At 46.8% G+C, this 20,434-nt stretch overlaps 1 protein-coding gene across 3 annotated transcripts in view; it reads right to left on the bottom strand.

Moving 5' to 3' along the window:
• The window catches only part of ITIH2 (inter-alpha-trypsin inhibitor heavy chain 2), a 39,428-nt gene extending 20,064 nt beyond the window's left edge, over positions 1–19,364 (bottom strand). For all 3 annotated transcript variants that reach the window (XM_033162288.1, XM_033162289.1, XM_033162290.1), the window contains exons 1-11: positions 19,102–19,364; positions 17,858–17,923; positions 15,154–15,189; positions 12,631–12,803; positions 11,128–11,232; positions 8,300–8,462; positions 7,719–7,826; positions 6,570–6,698; positions 6,151–6,267; positions 4,600–4,768; positions 2,254–2,379 (exon numbers count right to left, since the gene is read on the bottom strand). In XM_033162288.1, coding sequence (XP_033018179.1) covers positions 2,254–2,379; positions 4,600–4,768; positions 6,151–6,267; positions 6,570–6,698; positions 7,719–7,826; positions 8,300–8,462; positions 11,128–11,232; positions 12,631–12,803; positions 15,154–15,189; positions 17,858–17,923; positions 19,102–19,185 — 1,276 coding nt within the window. In that variant the 5' untranslated portion in view covers positions 19,186–19,364. The remainder of the gene's footprint in view (positions 1–2,253; positions 2,380–4,599; positions 4,769–6,150; positions 6,268–6,569; positions 6,699–7,718; positions 7,827–8,299; positions 8,463–11,127; positions 11,233–12,630; positions 12,804–15,153; positions 15,190–17,857; positions 17,924–19,101) is intronic.
• Positions 19,365–20,434: the final 1,070 nt, after the last annotated feature.

Genomic DNA, 20,434 nt, shown 5'->3' with positions numbered 1-20,434 from the left:
ATAAATAATAAATAATTTTACTGGGAGTAAACCCAATTGAATAAAATGAGAAGTTCCTTTGAGTAAACCTGGTTAGGACTGCAGCCTAGGAGCCCCTCAAAACTTGTGTTTTACTATGGCTGTATTCTGCAATAGGTTTCTTAACCAAAGGGTAGTGTATTTGAGTGGATTTATTCTGCTTTATTTGTTAGAATCATACAATTGCAGAGCTGGAAGGAACTCCAAAAGGCATCTAATCCAGAATGCGGCAGCTGGACTGGTGACTAGGAGTGGCCGCCGAGACCATATATCACCGGTCCTGAAAGACCTACTGTACATTGGCTCCCATTACCTTTCCAAGCACAATTCAAAGTGTTGGTGCAGACCTTTAAAGCCCTAAACGACCTTGGCCCAGTAGACCTGAAGGAGCGTCTCCACCCCTATCATCCAGCCCAGACACTGAGGTCCAGGAGCCAATGGCAGGCAGAGCTGACTAGATCCAGCTTTGTCCTCATCCGCATTCCTGCTGAGTTCTACTAGTGCAACACTGAAAACCAAGGAGGAGGAAGCCAACAGCCAAGGCCACCTTCGGAACTGGTTGTAAGAAAGAAGATTGGCAGGTGAGGACAGCCTGAGGCTGTTGGGGCACTGACCCATTTGCCCTAATGGACTATTTGTTGGACGCCGCCCAGAGTGGCTGGGGAGACCCAGCCAGATGGGCGGGGTACAAATAAATTATTATTATTATTATTATTATTATTATTATTATTATTATTATTACCCTCTACTGACCACATTCCCTCGTGGTCAGCTATCATAGATTGGCTGGAAGCAGAGGAATGGTGGGAGACACCAGCTGGGGAACCCCAAGGGAGGAAGGCTTGGAGCCAGGGGATTGAGTGGTCAGAGGGAGAAGAGGGAGCAGACTGGGAGGAGGAGGAAGCTGAAGAGGCAAAGGGCTTAGTGAGCAGGAAGAGTCTGTGGCAGAGAGCAGTCCAGAAGCAGAGGCAGAAGCAGAGGTACGTTTCCGAGCACAATTCAAAGTGTTGGTGCTGACCTTTAAAGCCCTAAACGGCCTCGGTCCAGTATATCTGAAGGAGCGTCTCCACCCCCATCGATCTACCTGGACACCGAGGGCCTTCTGGCAGTTCCCTCACTGTGAGAAGTGAGGTTACGGGGAACCAGGCAGAGGGCCTTCTCAGTAGTGGCGCCCGCCCTGTGGAACACCCTCCCATCAGATGTCAAGGAAATAGACAACTATCTGACTTTTAGAAGACATCTGAAGGCAGTCCTGTTTAGGGAAGTTTTTAATTTTTGATCTTTTATTGTATTTTTAATATTCTGTTGGGAGCTGCCCAGAGTGGCTGGGGAAACCCAGCCAAATGGGCGGGGTATAAATAAATAAATAATCATTATTATCGTCATCAGGGCCGTCTCATAATAGGGGCTGGGTGGCGCAGTGCACCAGGGCGCCGGGCCCCCCAGGGGCGCCCCCGCGAGCCCGCCGGCATACCGGGTGCCCCCTCCCCAACCCGCCCCCATGGGCGGGTGTGTGGGCGCACACGCCGGCGGGCAAGCTGCAAGCTGGCTGCCCTCCGGAGCCCCAGCTGGAGCGCTGGGAAGGGCGTGCAAAGCCCCGTGTCGCTCCAGCGCCACGCCCCTCATCCCCCGCTCGCCCACCTCCTTCCCGCACTGGCCACCCCTCGGGAGGGGGGGTGGGTGAGCGGGGGATGAGGGGCATGGCGCCGGAGCAGCGCGGGGCTTTGCACGCCCTTCCCAGCGCTCCAGCTGGGGCTCCGGAGGGCGGCCGGCTTGCAGCGCCACGCCCCTCATCCCCCGCTCGCCCACCCCCCCTCCCGAGGGGCGGCCAGCGCGGGAGGGAGGTGGGCGAAGAGGCGGCCCACTGGGGGTGCCGAGGGATCATCGCACCAGGGCGCTAGATCCCCTTAAGACGGCCCTGATCGTCATCATCTTCTATTCCAATCCCCTGCAACCACAGCTAAATAATCCCTGATGGATTGGCCTCCTTTGTGCTGTGGTGCTCTCCCCAATACTACCTCATTATTGTTCTTCAGAGGGGATATACCACAATAAGTGAGAGAACCTCCCCCTGCCCCCAAACACTGGACTGCCCCAATAGCATCATGAGCACAAATAATCATGAATGGGCAATGGAAAGGATATTGTGTGTGTGCACATGCATGCATGCAACAGGTTTCACTAAACTCAATGGTGCCGCTGGCTAGTTAGTCGTCGTAGCTGCAGGCTTCTTACCAACGGTAGGATCTCCATCTGACACCAGCACGATCATGGATACAGAGTTTGGATCCATCAGTCCTAGACTTGTAGCTTCATTTAAAATAAAGATGGCCCGGAGAAGGGCGTCATTGATATTTGTTCCTGTTTCAAAAAATGAGAAAGAGGCAATAAACGACAGATATGGAGGGATGTAGGCGCATTTAAATCCTACAGAATTTAAGGACTGTTTCCCCCACAATAATCAATGGGAGAGTTACAGCGCGGTCTTGTAGATGTCTACTCAAAAGTAAAGCCAAATCCAATGTGGCTTCAATGAGTTGAGTTCAATTGGGCTTACTTCCAGGTAAGTGAGCGTAGTATTGCAGGGATAGTATTCAGTGGGGCTTTCGGACCCTCAATTTTGGAGGAGTGAATTCTGAGCACAATAGTTTCCTCCTCCTCCTCCTCCTCCTCCTCCTCCTCCTCCTCCTCCTCCTCGAGTTACAATTACCAGTGACTCTTAACGAACTACAGCACCCAGAATTATATCAGGGGGGAAACACGCTTCGAATGTGCTATACAAGTATACTGCATACATAATCTGATTTAATAGATCATCACTGCAGATAGCTCAGTCGGTAGAGCATGAGGCTCTTAATCTCAGGGTCGTGGGTTTGAGCCCCACGGTGGGGAAAAGATTCCTGCATTGCAGGGGGTTGGACTAGATGACCCTCATGGTCCCTCCCAACTCTGCCATCCTATGATTCTACAATCACTCACTCCCAGATAATCCCAAGAGTAGAGCTAATGCTTAGCATTCTCAACAAACTACAAATCCTAGGATTCTTTGGGTGAAACTAATACAATTCAAAAAAACTAAGATCATGGCCACTGGCCCCATCACCTCCTGGCCAATAGAAGGGGAAGAAATGGAGGCAGTGAGAGATTTTACTTTCTTGGGCTCCAGGATCACTGCAGATGGTGACAGCAGTCACGAAATTAGATGACGCCTGTTTCTTGGGAGAAAAGCAATGACAAACCTAGACAGCATCTTAAAAAGCAAAGACATCACCTTGCCGACAAAGGTCCTTATAGTTAAAGCTATGGTTTTCCCAGTAGTAATGTACGGAAGTGAGAGCTGGACCATAAAGAAGGCTGATCGCCGAAGAATTGATGCTTTTGAATTATGGTGCTGGAGGAGACTCTTGAGAGTCCCATGGACTGCAAGAAGATCAAACCTATCTATTCTGAAGGAAATCAGCCCTGAGCGCTCACTGGAAGGTCAGATCCTGAAGTTGAGGCTCCAGTACTTTGGCCACCTCATGAGAAGAGAAGACTCCCTAGAAAAGACCCTGATGTTGGGAAAGATGGAGGGCACAAGGAGAAGGGGACGACAGAGGATGAGATGGTTGGAAAGTGTTCTCGAAGCTACTAACATGAGTTTGGCCAAACTGCGGGAGGCAGTGAAGGATAGGCGTGCCTGGTGTGCTCTGGTCCATGGGGTCACGAAGAGTCAGACACGGCTGAATGACTGAACAACAACAAATACAATTCAATTTGTATTTAAATGATATAGAGCTTCCTTGTAGTGCAGGTGGACCCCAAGATCATGAGAACACAAGAAGAGGCTGCTGGATTAGACCACAGACCCATCAAGTCTAGAATCCCATTCTCACAGTGGCTGAACAGATGACTGTGGGAAACCTGCAAGCAGTATTCAAGCACAATAACACTCTCCTCCTCCTCTGGTTTCCAGCAACTAGTATTCAGAAGCACTGCTGCCTCCAAGTGCATGCATGAGACTCTGTTCTCTCCCCCCCCCATATATATTGGTGAAGTATGGCTGCCTTCCCCATCATGATGCCCCTCCCCAGTGTGGTTGGACTCCAGCTCCAATCAACCCCAGCCTGCATGACCAATGGTCAGGAATAAGGGGAACTGTAGTTCAAAACAACTGGGGGGGCACCAGGTTGGGGAAGGCTGAACGAGAGCATGTCCTGCAAAAGGGGGTTACCCAAGATAGTGAGGCGTCTACAAATGATGGGGAGAGCAGGGCATGTTTAGTCTGGGAATTCAAAAACGGAAAAGGATGTCATGGAGAAGATGGATTGTACTGGTTCTCTGTTGCTTTAGAGATCTAAGTAATGCAAATTTAATGGAAACAGATTTCAGCATTAAAAGCAAGAGCTTGCCTTAGGAGGTGAAGGTTTCTTTCACCAGAGGCATTTAAGCAGACGACAGTTGACCCCCCCTACCAGCAATGCTGTAGTTTGAAGCTTCCTGTGCTGAGCAAGGGCTTGTGCACGATGATCTGCAAGATTCCCTCCGACTCTAATTGCTTCTATGATGCATTCCATAAACCTACTTTGGTACCATGCTCACCCCCATTGGGATGGATTCCCTCAATGTACTTCTTTGCGGCTTCTGTCTCCGATCTGGAGGCTTGCACCAATTGGTCTCTCCAGCACCGGACGTTGTGGTTGAAGTCGACGACTGAAAATTGGTCCTCGGAGCGGAGTTCCCCTAGGATGGTTCTCATGGCTTCAACTGTCTGTAAAAGGATCCGTTGCAGTGAGGACTATGGTTACCGCTCTCCATTCATATAACATAAAGCCACAGAATATTAATCCATTTCACAACTGCATTGCCTAAAATGACTGGCAGATACTAAATTTTGTTATATTTTACAACTTAGCGAGTTGTGCAATTCTCTTCATCTCGTGAGCTATCTGGCCATAAACAATTGCGGTGATCATGACCTCAAATGCAATCCCTAGCATATTTTCTCAGTTGCGAAACCCACCATCTTCAGTGGAGATTTCTCCCTTGTAAGGGTGTTTAAGATTATGGACTACATTTTTCATTATTATGGGATAAATTTTAGTTTTAATGGGTCAGAGCCTACCCTGGCTGATGCAGGGACACCTGACATGCAGCAAACCCTCTGGCATCTATTTATATTTCAGGGATACAGGTATGCAGAGATGGTACCTGGTCCCCCAGTGTTAACTCCTATGGAATCTCATAAAACCCGATGCGCACTTTCCCTTTCCATTAAAAACCTCTTAGAGGCATGAAAAAATAAACAACCCCGAACCGTTAACAGCTCCTTATCTTCACTCCTGTATCAATCTACTGCATTGTTAAAAGAGACTTTTACCTGTCCTGGGTTGTTTCCTGTCCTGCAGTGTCCCCTCCCCATGAAGTTTTTTTAAATTAAGTTTTCCCAATTTTCACACATACATTTCAATACATTTTTTAAAAAACCTCCCCCCGACTTCCCAACCCCCCTTTCCAAGGTGTTTCTGTTTCTCTCCTTCTGCCGTACTCTGTCTTCTATCTCTTAAACCTTAACAAAACTCCTGGAATCTCCAATCCCTTTTGTTGCTCATAGTTCAAATCCTGCTTGCGTGTTCATCATTTAATAATGTTTCTTTAAATGATCTGGACAGAGCCAGTGTGGTGTAGTGGTTAAAAGCGGTGGACTCATAATCTGGTGAACCAGGTTCGCGTCTCCTCTCCTCCACATGCAGCTGCTGGGTGACCTTGGGCTAGTCACCCTTCTATGAAGTCTCTCAGCCCCACTCATCCCACAGAGTGTTTGTTGTGGGGGAGGAAGGGAAAGGGAGAATGTTAGCCGCTTTGAGACTCCCTAGGGTAGTGATAAAGTGGGATATCAAATCCAAACTCTTCTTCTTCTATTCCCCTCCAAACACACATTATCTTTCACCAGGTCAAACTGATTCCATTGGTCTTTTTCATGAAGCTCTGCCAAATTTTGCCTCTGGCAATATCAGAAACAAATGGCACCCTCAAGCTGGAAAAAGGTTCCCCTGTCCCTGATTTCTTAAAAAAGCAACAACCATGAAACCATCTCCTATCCAAAGGAGGACACCTTCCCACGATGGATGTCTTGTTGCTTCAGCCACTTACCTGCCTCATTTTCAATCCCCACATCGAACCGCTGACATCGATCACAAAGAGGATGTTTTTCGGCAGAGGATCCAGGTTTTCAGGAGCAAAGTAGTGGATAAAATACCCGTTGAAGATCTGCAAAATAAAAAGAAGGAACCCGGATGTTTCGTTTCCTAGAAAAGGAACATAGAAGGTATTTTATTTTTGGAAGTTCTGAAATGGGCACGACTCCTTGCAACCAGCCAGGTTTGGCCCTCACAGGTCATGAAATCGAAAGAATAAGCAGTTATGGCTTGCTCATTCCTATGGAATACTTTAGCATGTGTCTCCTCAAGCCATTTGCTTTGGTGCCAGAGAGTCCAATTGATAGACGACTACATAGCCCACATTTCTAAGCATGCTCCTTAAAGTGCTCCCCATCTGCATAGCTGATGTACCTCCAGTTCGCCAGCTTTGCTGTCTCTGTTGACATCGTAAGTGACCACAAAATTGCCATCGATTGCTGTAGAAGAACAGGCGGGACACTTTCGTTGCTGGGCCACTGTTGGTTTGAAGGATACATGAGCCTTGAAGGAAGATCACAATGGCACAAGTGAGGCATTTTCATGCAACCAATGGTATTTGCAGAAACCACAGCTATAATTTGAATGCAAAACCTGCGGTGGGCAGTTTTAAAAGCTCTCCCTTCCCCTTTCAGTCCTGCATTTGCAGATGACACAGACTTAAAAAAAATATATCTGTCAATCCTAAGTGTTTTTACAGTGCTCCTCGAATATATTCCCAGGATGGTTTCATGCAGTGCCGTTTGCATAAATGAGCAATTTTATGCATGCATGGGTTTAAATAAAGTGGGCTGGTCCAGCTGCAGTCCCAGTCTGGATTAGGCCCATGAACATCAAAACAATCTTTGCTTCCACTGCGAAACACAGTTTTGGAGGATATAGAGTTAAAGGTTCCATATGTGCCTTTTCAGGGACACGGGTGGTACTGTGGTCTAAACCACTGAGCCTAGGGGCTTGCCAGTTGGAAGGTTGGCGGTTCGAATCCCTGCAACAGGGTGAGCTCCTGTTGTTGGGTCCTAGCTCCTGCCCACCTAGCAGTTCGAAAGCACGTCAAAGTGCAAGTAGATAAATAGGTACCGCTCCGGCGGGAAGGTAAACAGTGTTTCCATGCGCTGCTCTGGTTTCGCCAGAAGCGGCTTAGTCATGCTGGCCACATGACCCGGAAGCTGTCTGCGGACAAACGCTGGCTCCCTCAGCCTATAGAGCAAGATGAGCGCGCAACCCCAGAATTGTCCACAACTGGACCTAACGGTCAGGGGTACCTTTACTTTCTTTCATCTGCCCCTGAACCTTCCAGGTTTCTAACATTTCTGAGGTTCGCCAGTCTGGATTTTGTGGTCTTATGGAGAGCTTCCTTTTTAGATGGGGGCTGCACTTCCTTCAAAATGTGGAAAGCCAGCCACCCATTTGCTTTTGTGCATCCCTCCTGCTTCTCCTGCTGGGGGGGGGCCCTGCGCTCCTGCCGCCAGAATCCTGACCCAACAGCAGCTCCGTTTCTCCCCACAGGGAGACTGTCCGCATTACCTTTTTCTCTCCTTTGGAGATCGTATGGACACCTTCAAACTGGTCTCCAAGTGAACTGGGGACGTGGACAAAGTGAAGGCCCTGAGGCTCGATGATGCGAACGTCCACCTGTGGTCACACGGTGCAGAGAAGTTTAGAAGCAACACACAGAAACAGTGGAATAGCAGGGACATCTCTAGAAAAATGTGGTGCATCTTTCCAAAGCATGCCAGGAAGAATCTTTGATTTAGGGTGGCTTCAAAATTACACTGCGTTTTGATGCATCTTAATATATTCTGATAATTTGTGCATGGTTTATATTTGTGGTTCTTCATTGTTTTGTTTCATGTACGTTTTTCAGAGATGTTTATTTGCGGCACTTAAAATGTGGAATTGCAATTAGTTTTTTTATTTTACAGAATTTCATAAAATTAGTAGCAGCAGCAGCACAAGCTCTCCTTTGGTTCGAGCACGGAATTCGTGTTGTATTACACAGATTCCTTTTCGTTGAGAGATTTCTGATGAAATATGACAGTAAATTAAATTAAGACTTTAAAGTGGTGCTCCAAACCCACAATTTCAGCCCCATCTTTTTGCTTTACCTCCAAGTGTTTGGCCAGCCTGCCTGGCTGAAGGGGGATAACATGCTCGTACGTCGATAGCTTCCTCCGAATTGGCTCCTGGTAATGGATTTCAAACTGGACTTTGGTTCCTCCTGGCACGTTGAGTTCAGCTTTGAAGTTCTCCATGTCAAGGGTGTTGCTCCTGAATTCAGTCATCAATACACACAGGGGAGGAGAAACACCCGAGCCCTTAACATGCCACCGAAATGCCAGCAGTAAATTGAGACAGGGGCAGGTAGAGGACCCCAAACATCTCATCATATTCTCTGCCCTTTAATATGTTTTCCATTCAGTTCATCAGAAAACAAATCTTTCACGCAACCATTTTATTTTATTTGACAACCAATTTAACCTTTTCTGCTAATCATGTATGTTGCGCCAGGCTTGGGAAAGCTTCCAGACACCTCAAGATCATCTAGATAAGTGCTCGTTGTCGGATTTCCCCAGAAGTGGACTACAACTCCCATCATCCACAGCTGAATGGGTGGACTACAACTCCCATTATCCCCAGATGATTGGGTGGACTACAACTCCCACCATCCCCAGCTGATTGGGTGGACTACAACTCCCACCATCCCCAGCTGATTTGGCGGACTACAACTCCCACCATCCCCAGCTGATTGGGTGGACTACAACTCCCACCATCCCCAGCTGATTTGGCGGACTACAACTCCCACCATCCCCAGCTGATTGGGTGGACTACAACTCCCATCATCCCCAGCTGATTTGGCAGACTACAACTCCCATCATCCCCAGCTGATTTGGCAGACTATAAATCCCACCATCCCCAGCTGATTTGGCAGACTACAACTCCCATCACCCCCAGCTGATTTTACCAATGGTCAAGAGGGTGATGGAAGTTGTAGTCCAGCAGCATCCGAGGACTCAAGGTAACACTGATCCACATGATGAGTCGTCACGTGCCAGAAAATCATTAAAAGGTGTGTGAAGCCAGGACACAAGGATTGCTCTGAAGCTTTTGGAGGACTGGTTCACCAGTTCCCTAACCAGTCAACACCTTGTGCTTCTGCCATATTAAAAATAAGCTTATGTGAACCGGGAATCAATGAGCTCATTCTTTGTCATCCCTCTGGCATTCAAATATAAGGACCTCCTATGTGGATCGGACCAATATTGGCCAGAATTCTGTTTCCAACGGTGGTCGGCCAGTTGCCCATAGAAATCTCTCAAACAGTTCATAATAGTGGTAGTTCTTTGAACAAGAAGGCTACAGACCTAAATATCACTCCAGCAGTGAACTCAGGGGGTTTGCAGAACTACAAGAGATGTTTTTAAAAACCCTAAGGGGTAGCATCCCCCCTCCAAAACAAAACTGAGCAAAGTAGCCATGGAAAGGGGGGCATGAAATGGAGTAACCTGAAATAGGGTATGCCTGGCTGGCTGGCAGTCTGCACACCTGTTCGAAGGTGAGGATAAACTGGCACTTATTTGTTGCAGGCTCAGCTTGCCATGTCTAATGTTCGCTGATGCACCTATTGCCCATTAGAATCATAGAATCCTAGAGTTGGAAGAGACCACAAGGGCCATCCAGTCCAACCCCCTGCCAAGCAGGAAACACCATCAAAGCATTCCTGACAGATGGCTGTCAAGCCTCTGCTTAAAGACCTCCAAAGAAGGAGACTCCACCACACTCCTTGGCAGCAAATTCCACTGCCGAACAGCTCTTACTGTCAGGAAGTTCTTCCTAATGTTTAGGTGGAATCTTCTTTCTTGTAGTTTGAATCCATTGCCCTGTGTCCGCTTCTCTGGAGCAGCAGAAAACAACCTTTCGCCCTCCTCTATATGACATCCTTTTATATATTTGAACATGGCTATCAGATCACCCCTTAACCTTCTCTTCTCCATACCCAGCTCCCTAAGCCATTCCTCATAAGGCATCGTTTCCAGGCCTTTGACCATTTTGCTCGCCCTCCTCTGGACACGTTCCAGCTTGTCAGTATCCTTCTTGAACTGTGGTGCCCAGAACTGGACACAGTATTCCAGGTGAGGTCTGACCAGAGCAGAATATAGTGGTACTATTACTTCCCTTGATCTAGATGCTATACTCCTATTGATGCAGCCCAGAATTGCATTGGCTTTTTTAGCTGCTGCATCACACTGTTGACTCATGTCAAGTTTATGGTCTACCAAGACTCCTAGATCCTTTTCACATGTACTGCTCTCAAGCCAGGTGTCACCCATCCTGTATTTGTGTCTTTTTTGCCCAAGTGTAGTACTTTGTTAAAATTCATCTTGTTTGCTTTGGCCCAGTTCTCTAGTCTGTTAAGGTCATTTTGAAGTGTGATCCTGTCCTCTGGGGTAGGATTAATGTGACCAATACTTTTTATTCAAAAGCCATTTCTGCAGATGGTTCACTATGACATTCCACAGAAATACATTCCATAAGGCATTGATCGGCAACAGATCCCCCTCCCCCACCCAGAGGCCAATACTTCTGGGAGAGCTAAGCTTTTCTACCAATCTCTCCATCCATTTAAAATGGACCCTCGGGGTTTTTGGAGACTGAGGCCCTTAAGGACAGAATTCATCCTTTTAAATTCTATTCACTATTGCATTTGACTCCCACCTTTTCTCCAAGGAGGTCCCTCCTCCCCATTTCACCCACCCAACAACAACCCTGTGAGGGAGGTTTGACTGACAGACACTGACAGGCCCAAGGTCACGTAGTGAACTTCATGGCAGAGCAGGGGTTCGAACCCTGGTCTCCCAGCTCCTAGTCCATCACTATAGATAGATAGATAGATAGATAGATAGATAGATAGATAGATATAAAGTCAGGTTCATACCTCAATATTCCTGCAGCTTTGCCTTTCGCTCTCGCTTGGGCATATTGACTTCTGGCTGCAGATTTTTCCTTCACGGAACTAGTAAATGTGATGCCGTTGACATTCCTGAGGGGCAGAAAAACAGTCACAAACAAGGAATCTTATCAACAGCTGCAAAGTACTTCCAAGGAGGAGAGGGGAATTTTCTTGTTCTTTCTACTTCATGTGTGTGTGTGTGTGTGTGTGTGTGTGTGTGTGTAAAGGGACCCCTGGCCAGTCACGGATGACTCTGGGGTTGTGGCGCTCATCTCACTTTATTGGCTGAGGGAGCCAGCATACAGCTTCCGGGTCATGTGGCCAGCATGACTAAGCCGCTTCTGGCGAACCAGAGCAGCGCATGGAAATGCCATTTACCTTCCCGCTGGAGCGGTACCTATTTATCTACTTGCACTTTGACGTCCTTTCGAACTGCAAGGTGGGCAGGAGCTGGGACCGAGCAACAGGAGCTCACCCCATCGCGGGGATTCGAACCGCCAACCTTCTGATCAGCAAGCCCTAGGCTCTGTGGTTTAACCCACAGTGCCACCTGCATCCCTATATATATATATATATATATATATATATATATATCCAAAAATGATATCACCCCAAAAAACAATTTCATCCATACGTCCCTCAGAATGATAAGCTAAGCATGACAAAAATCCTGTACCACATCCCATGAAAATTTCTCTGACAATAATTTGACAGTTTTCAAAGGCGATTTGTTTTGTCGTTGATTGATGGGGAATGGTACTGGAGGTGTGAGGAATGCAGGAGAATTCTTTTGTCACAAGAAATACCTCTAAAGAACTATTGTGGTCTGAAAGGAGAATGGTTATGGTCCCCCCCAGGCCCCAGGAACAATGTGCCATCAGAATGTATTTATTTTTGCAATAAATGTGCTTGTGGGAGGGGGGTGGTTATGGGTTTGTTTTGTTCTTGTTTTTATTATGTATTTTGTTTTTTAAAAAATTGTTTTTTTTATCCTGAGATATTTGGATGAAGGGCAGTACGTATACAAATAAATTACTAAAATTAAAAAGCGGTGTCTGCTTTTCTGCAGGAAACCTCTAGTTCATGCCCGGTTCAAGTTTTTTTTAAGTAGTTTTTTTTTTTTATAGGTGCTGGAAGCTGCCCAGAGTGGCGGGGTAATAATAATAATAATAATGTCATACCTCAGCTCCCAAATGCCTTGGGATCCAAACATTTCGGCTTTCAAATGACCGAAATCCAGAAGTTCCGGTTTTTGAACATTCTTCTGGAAGCCGAACGCCCGACAGGGCTTCTGTGGTTTCCGATTGGCTGCAGGAGCTTCCTGCAGCCAATCAGAATCCACGCTTTGGAAGTCAAATGTTTCGGAAGTCGAAGGGACTTCCAGAATGGAATCTGTTCGACTTCTGAGCTGTGAGTCTCCCCACTCCTGCTTTAGACAGTCGCCCTGCACATATACCAACTGGTGGAACCAGGCCAGCTTTTACTTACATGGTAAAGTTGTGAATGAAAGCCCCTTTGGGGATCTGAACATCGAAGACCAGGTTCTGTGGGTGCCTGGCTCGGTTTTCCACTTTGGTCTGCACCATCGTGTTGGCCAGTCGAGAAGTGATGGTGGACTGGACCTTGTAGCTATGGAGGATTATGTTGTCATCGCCCGCCACCTGGAGGAATCCGCATATTTGGGCAGGAGTAAGAGAAGGGACAGGTGCAAATCCAAATACAGTGGCACCTCGGTTTACGGTGTTAATCTGTTCCGGAGGTCCATTCTTAAACCGAAATCATTCTTAAACCGAAGCGCGCTTTCCCTAATGAGGCCTCCCGCCACCGGCGCCCTTCCACCATACGGATTCTGCTCTTAGACCGAGGTAAAGTTTGCAAACCAGAAGACTACTTCCAGTTTTGCAGAGTTTGTAAACCGAATTGTTCGTAAACAAGGCTGTTCTTCAACCAAGATACCACTGTATGCATATCCCTAGAACTTTCCCCAAGGGATGCTTAGATTCTCTCATGGTTGAGCAAGTAGATCCCTTGTTTTAATCTGTCAGGGCACTTGGTGGTGTACAGAACAAAGGTGTTGCACAGTCCCTTGGTCGGAGGATTCTCGGTCTACGTTGGAGGACCCAGAAAGAAGTGGGAAGTGATCAAGAAGCAAAGGCAGCATAGAAAAAAGACAAGTGGAAGCTATGGGGAATGGCAGTGGTGGATTTACGTATAAGCTAAACAAGCTATAGTTCAGGGCCCCACTCTCTTGGGGCCCCCCAAAAAAAATTAAAGGGAAAAAACCTGGATGTACTGTACATTTCCACAATTACAGTGGACACTCGGGTTGCGAACGTGATCCGTGCGGGAGGCGCGTTCACAACCCGCAGTGTCCGTAACCTGCAGCGCTGCATCTGCGCACATGCAGGTTGCAATTCGGCACTTCTGCGCATGCGCAAAGTGCAATTTAGTGTTTCCGCACATGTGCGAGCGCCGAAACCCGGAAGTAACCTGTTTCGGTACTTCCGGGTTCGGCGCGGTGCGCAACCCGAAAACACGCAACATGAAGCAGCCGTAACCCGAGGTATGACTGTACTTTGATAAAATGCATATTTTGTTATGTGCGAATGGCTTTAGATACCTATTACGTCCATACATTACCATTTAGCGTATATTCAACACAAAAAACAGTGGCAATTTGTTGTTGACAAAGGACAGCTGGACATTACCTTCAGTAGCTTAGGGCCTCATCAAACCTAAATCTGGCCCTGGGGAATGGTCAGCTCAGCTGATTATCTCTAGGGTGGGGGAATTGGGGGAAGGTTTGTTTGCCAAGTGATGAACTTGTTTTGTGTTATGTACTGAGTTGAATAGGATCCAAAATGCAGCAGTCTGATTGGTCCTAGAACAATAGGATTCAGAATGCAGCAGTCTGATTGGTCCTAGAACAATAGGATTCAGAATGCAGCAGTCTGATTGGTCCTAGAATAATAGGATCCAGAATGCAGCAGTCTGATTGGTCCGCAGGAGCCACCCAATCCGGCTCCAGGTGGAAGTGAATCCGCAACCCAATTGGCATACAGGAGTATCCCGGAATTAGTCAATCATGTGGGGCCCATTGTGTAAATAGTGTATATAAAGCAGACGTTTTGGGGGAACTGCATTCCTCACTACTATGAGCTGAATAAAGAGCATGAAATTCACACTTGACTCCGAGTATATTTCATTTTGAGAAGCCTTTCCTGAATCAATCCAGTCAACTGAGCTGACAGTGTCCCTATATTCACTGAGGATTTTGAGAAGGGGGTAAGGAACCCATGGCATGTTGCTGGACTCCAGCTGCCACCAGCCCCAGCAATGAACGATCATGAGTAGGTTTGTGAACGTAGACAGAGATGGATCTGCTGTCAGAGGGGTCCCGAAATGAGGACTAGCCACATGAGAAGGCGCTGAGAGCCAAATTGAGCCTTTGCCACCCCAGGTGCCTAGTATTTATTTAACAGGCATAATCATCTAAACCTCTAAACTGTTAACATAAAATATAGAACGTACGTTACAATTACGGGTGAAATCAGATGGTAAAACAACAACAACCCACAAGTTAACCTACTGTTTTGCAACATATAAATAAAATCAGTGGTCTTATAAACATCCGTGTCAATATAAAATCACACAACAGATTGCATATTAAAATAACACGGCATATAAAAATATATTGATTGCAAGCTAATAACAAAAGAATGTAATATCCTGTAATTATGTTTTGGAAAGAAAAATACAAGTGGCTTTTGACGTTCTCCCCCCAAGGTGGGGCGCTTTGTCACTTTGCATTCCAGCCTCCTGGGACAATATTGTGCAACTGTTCCCAAACCCCAGCTGGTTAATATCCTGGTACCTAGATCAAGGGGTGGGTTGGGGGGGGGGTACTCTGAACAAACAGTGGGATTGATCTCCTGCTAATGGTTAACTGGGTTGAGGGTGGGGGCAGGAAATTACAGAAGAGAAAGAGGAAAAATCAATATGCAAGCTCACCAATTCTCCTGAGTCGTCATCGCCGGATGTGCTTCTCTGCGGGGAGGGGGGGGGAGTTGAATGAAACGAGAACGAAGACTTAGACTTCATACTTCTGTGTTGTATAATTACAGTGCCAGATTTACGTACAAGCTAAACAAGTTATAGCTTCGGGTCTCACTCTCTTGCCCCCCCCCAAATTAAAGGAAATAAAAACTGGATGTACATTTCCAAAATATAAGATAAAAAAACAAATAAAATAAAACCTACATAACAGCAACAGTGTTTTGTGTTGTGTAGGCTCCTATGATGTAAGTCAGGCTTCCTCAGCCTCGGCCCTCCAGATGTTTTTGGCCTACAACTCCCATGATCCCTAGCTAGCAGGACCAGTGGTCAGGGATGATGGGAATTGTAGTTTAAAAACATCTGGAGGGCCGAGGTTGAGGAAGCCTGATGTAAGTAATGGGCCCCGCCTGCTAGCCTGGTCCCTAAAAAAACCCCACTGGTTTGCTATTGTTATTTCATGTTATAGCAAGTTTCTAGAGACTAGATTATGAGTCTTTGTGAATTGTGTTTCTGAAGGAACTTTTGTTATTGCCAAATTAATATACTTCTTCTTAATTGTATTTCAGTTCAACAATTACTTTGATAAAATACCTATGTGCAAATAGCTTTAGATACCTATTAGGTCCATAAATTACCATATAGCATGTATTCGACACAAAAAACAGCAACAACAACTTGTTGTTGACAAAGGACAGCTGGACATATAAAGGGCCCCATTACCTTCAGTAGCCTAGGGCCTCATCAAACCTAAATCCGGCCCTGCATAAATACCTTGGGTTAAAAATTGTTGAATGAATAGGAACATACACAGCTGTCTTATACCAGGGGCCCACCTAGAACAGTAATACACTGGTCTACACAGGTCTACACTGATCGGCAGAAGTTCTACACAGGTCTACACTGATCAGGCAGAGGAAGGTTGACCATCTAGCTAACCCTTTTATAACTGTAATTGACTCAGAGCCCGGTCCGGGATTCTGTTCTCACAGTAGCCAGTCAGATGCCTCTAGGAAACCCCCAAAGTAGGTCGGAAAAAACAACAGTGCCTGTCCAACTTGCTGGAGGAGACTCTTGAGAGTCCCATGGACTGCAAGAAGATCAAACCTATCCATTCTGAAGGAAATCAGCCCTGAGTGCTCACTGGAAGGGCAGATCCTGAAGCTGAGGCTCCAAGACTTTGGCCACCTCATGAGAAGGGAAGACTCCCTGGAAAAGACCCTGATGTTGGGAAAGTTGGAGGGCACAAGGAAAAGGGGACGACAGAAGATGAGATGGTTGGACAGTGTTCTCGAAGCTACTAACATGAGTCTGACCAAACTGCAGGAGGCAGTGGAAGACAAGCGTGCTTGGCATGCTCTGGTCCATGGGGCACGAAGAGTCAGACACGACTGAACAACAACAACAACTTGCATCTGGCGTTGAGAAACAGATAACCTGGCAGCACGGGAGGAGGCAAGCTTTATTCATTTATTCGTGTTTGGTGGGAATGCCCTTACGTTGAAAACCTTTGGAATGCAGTATTCTCCATTATACCTGCAATTACAGGCCAACCCCTTTCTCCAAATCCTGCCTTAGCCCAACTGTCTTTGGACACAGACTTAGGCTCCAGCCTGCGCCACAGCATACTGGTCGGCTTCTAACTGACCGCAGCACAATTAGCTCAGCAACGGAAGAACCAGACTGAAATACCCCGGAATATATGGGAAAATAATATCTGGGATATAGCAATGTCTGAGCGTCTCACCAGACACAGGAGGGCAATTAAAGGCATAATGAATAGAGACACCTTTCAAGAAACATGGACCCCTTTCTTTAACTATCTCGAAATCTCAAGACTTTCTTATACCAAAACATTCAATATTCTCAGTGGAGCGGTTACATTGAGTAATATGTTTGAATGTCGAATGTGTAAGTGTATGTCTAGAGACAATGGATAATACAAACATAATTAGATGTACTGCTGGATTAAGTGTTTAATGGTTCTTGCATTTGCATTTGTTTAAAACCCAAGTAAAAAAAAAATGTTTGGGTGGGAAAAACCCCACTGGAGGGAGTGCAACATTCCAAGAGCAGATCACCTTACAGGATTTAAGTAATAATATTATAATAATTTATTATTTATACCCCACCCATCTGGCTGAGTTTCCCCAGCCACTCTGGGCAGCTCCCAAGAGAAAATTAAAAGCACAATAAAACGTATTAAGAACTTCCCTAAACAGGGCTGCTTTCAGATGTCTTCTAAGATAAATTATTTGCTTTGCCAGGAATCTATTCTGTTTTTCTTCTTCTCCTCATTACACTTCTTTCATAGAATCATAGAATCATAGAGTTGGAAGAGACCACAAGGGCCACCCAGTCCAACCCCCTGCCAAGCAGGAAACACCATCAAAGCATTCCTGACCGATGGCTGTCAAGCCTCTGCTTAAAGACCTCCAAAGAAGGAGACTCCACCACACTCCTTGGCAGCAAATTCCACTGCTGAACAGCTCTTACTGTCAGGAAGTTCTTCCTAATGTTTAGGTGGAATCTTCTTTCTTGTAGTTTGAATCCATTGCCCCGTGTCCGCTTCTCTGGAGCAGCAGAAAACAACCTTTCACCCTCCTCTATATGACATCCTTTTGTGCTTTGTAAAATAAGTAAATAGGTGAGCAACTTGTACCTGGTATCTGCCATGGTGCAGAGCGGATCTCGCAAAGAACCCATCAATCTTCACACCAGCCAGATCCTAGAAAAAAAACCAATGCCAAGATCAGGGGAGCAAGGTGTGTGTTCGGTTCTAGACACACCAATGGTGAACTTGCCACCTGAAAGCAAATGAAGGCGGTCAAGCTAACTGAGGCAGCAAGCAACCCAAGACGATTAGACAACAGCAATTTGTGCTTTGTGCAGGATGTACAATTGATGTGCGTTCTTTACTCCCGTTGCGGACTGATCTGCGAAACGTTATGCCTAGCTACACTACCAAGAATCAGAGAGTGTTGTCCTGGAATTTGGGATGGAGGAGACATTTGGTTCAGCGCACATTTAAATCTGTCAAATCTGCGCTTTCCAAAACGATATGCAAACCGAAACACATCTAAAACTCCAAATTTTGCACATATCCGAATTTTGCGATGGTGCTGAAACTTTACAAGTCGGCTATTAACAAGAGAATATACCCTCACCGAGAACACGCAGGTGTAGAAGTACAAATCCCCATCCGATTGAGGCCCCATTTAAAGCCTTGTTATACCACTTTAGCGGCCATGGCTTTCTGCAAGGAATCCTGGGAGTTGTAGTTCATTCAGGGTGCTGAGAACTGTCGGGGGACTCCTATTTCCTTCACAGGCCTATAATTCCCAGAGCTCCCTGGGAAGATGGATTGATTTTTCAAGCACTCAGAGAACTGTTGTTCTGCAGGGTGATCTCGGGCTAATCATAATTTCTCGGCGTAGACTACCTCCCTGTATTTCGTTTTGAGGTCCTTCGAGAATGGTCAGATAACAGTAACAACCCACTCAGTGTTAATATGACTAGCAGAAGCCTTATTCATCCCACTCTTCTGCTGGAAAAGAGACTCCCAAAACGACTTATCACAGAGGCCATCCTTGCCCTCATGCTCACAACCTAAGAGACATGACCAAAGCTCAGGGATTTGTATAGAATTGCACTGCCAGCTGGTTATATTGGTTACATCTTAGTTAAAGCAACTGTGCTGATTAAGGCAGCGGAGTCCTGCTCCTGTTAGCTGGGGAATGAGCCCAAATGAACTCAACGGGGCTTACTCCTGCGTAGACCTGTAATAGGCTTGTGCCGTAAAGTTCGTAAGAAAGAAGGAGCAGAGGGAGAAATGAGGGCAACCCATTCTTTGTTTTCCTCCGTAGATTTAGAATGTTGTGGCCCAGGATGGAAATGGACGCTTACCTGTGGGTTTTCTTCAACGATGAAATCAAAGCCCCATGTTTCCAAAGCAAAGAGGAAGACTAAGAAACAAGCGAGAGGTTTCATTTTGTCCCTTTCCCGAGAACGGCAAGCATAAAGGCCAAGCGGTGGGTCTCTCTGCTCTGCCGAACCAAGTTCAAGGAGGAGTTAAAAACAGCCGCAGAGGGCTCTCTAGTATTTTGAAGGCTCTTTAGAAATGCTAACTTTGGTCGGACTCGGGCAAATATTTGCCCGGTAACGCAAATGGGGGCACAGGTTAGGAGTTGTGCAAACAGCGGCTTCTCCATGCCGGCATCCTCTGATAATGGCTCAGCTTTGGATAGGCTCTGCCTCCACTTCTCTTTGTAGCTTTTGCCCTCTGCCTCTGGACTGAGTCATGTGCTATTATGGGAGTGCAGCCTGGCCATGGCCCAGGATGGGGTGGAGAGGGGAGAACAAGGGGGGGGGGAGAAAACATGCTGCAAAGGAGAACAGTAAAGAACAGGGGTGGCCTAGCTGGTAACATCCATGGAAGGATAGACATCAGTTGGACCTGCAAGAGAATGTTGCAGCGCGGGGTGGCCCCCTGTGCAGGAGTCCAGCCACTCCATTCTTTTTCCCTGCCCTGCAGTAGATGGTCAACATTCAGTGGCCACTGAGCATGCTCAGTGAGGGAGTGGAATTCCGACTCAGACAGCCCCATAGTGTCAAAAAGCCTCTTCCTCCAGCTATTTGAAGGAACCAGAAATTTCAGGTGCACCAGGGGCTGGTGGGGCCAAAGGCAGGGAATCACAGAATTGTAGAGTTGGAAGGGACCCAAAGGGTCATCTAATCTAACCCCCCTGCAATGCAGGAATCTCAGCTAAAGCATCCAGGACAGATGGCCAACCAACCTCTGCTTTAAAACCGCCAAGGACGACGACGAAGAAGAAGAAGAAGAGGAAGAAGAGTTTGAATTTGATATCCTGCTTTTCACTACCCGGAGTCTCAAAGCGGCTAACATTCTCCTTTCCCTTCCTCCCCCACAACAAACACTCTGTGAGGTGAGTGGGGCTGAGAGACTTCAGAGAAGTGTAACTAGCCCAAGGTCACCCAGCAGCTGCATGTGGAGGAGCGGAGACACGAACCCGGTTCCCCAGATTACGAGTCTACTGCTCTTAAGCACTACACCACACTGGTGGAGAGTTCACCTCTTGAGGGAGTCCATCCCTCTGTCAAACAGCTCTTACCCTCAGAACATTCTTCCTGTTCTTTGGTCGGAATCTCCTTCCTTGTAACTTGAAGCCATTGGTTCGAGTCCTACCCTCCAGAGCAGGAGAAAGTGAGCTTGCTCCAT

Source organism: Lacerta agilis, chromosome 10, assembly GCF_009819535.1.
Source record: "Lacerta agilis isolate rLacAgi1 chromosome 10, rLacAgi1.pri, whole genome shotgun sequence".
In the NCBI taxonomy this organism is placed as follows: domain Eukaryota; kingdom Metazoa; phylum Chordata; class Lepidosauria; order Squamata; family Lacertidae; genus Lacerta; species Lacerta agilis.
The sequence above is the reverse complement of the archived record's forward strand: the minus strand, read 5'-3'. Positions and strand labels throughout refer to the sequence as shown.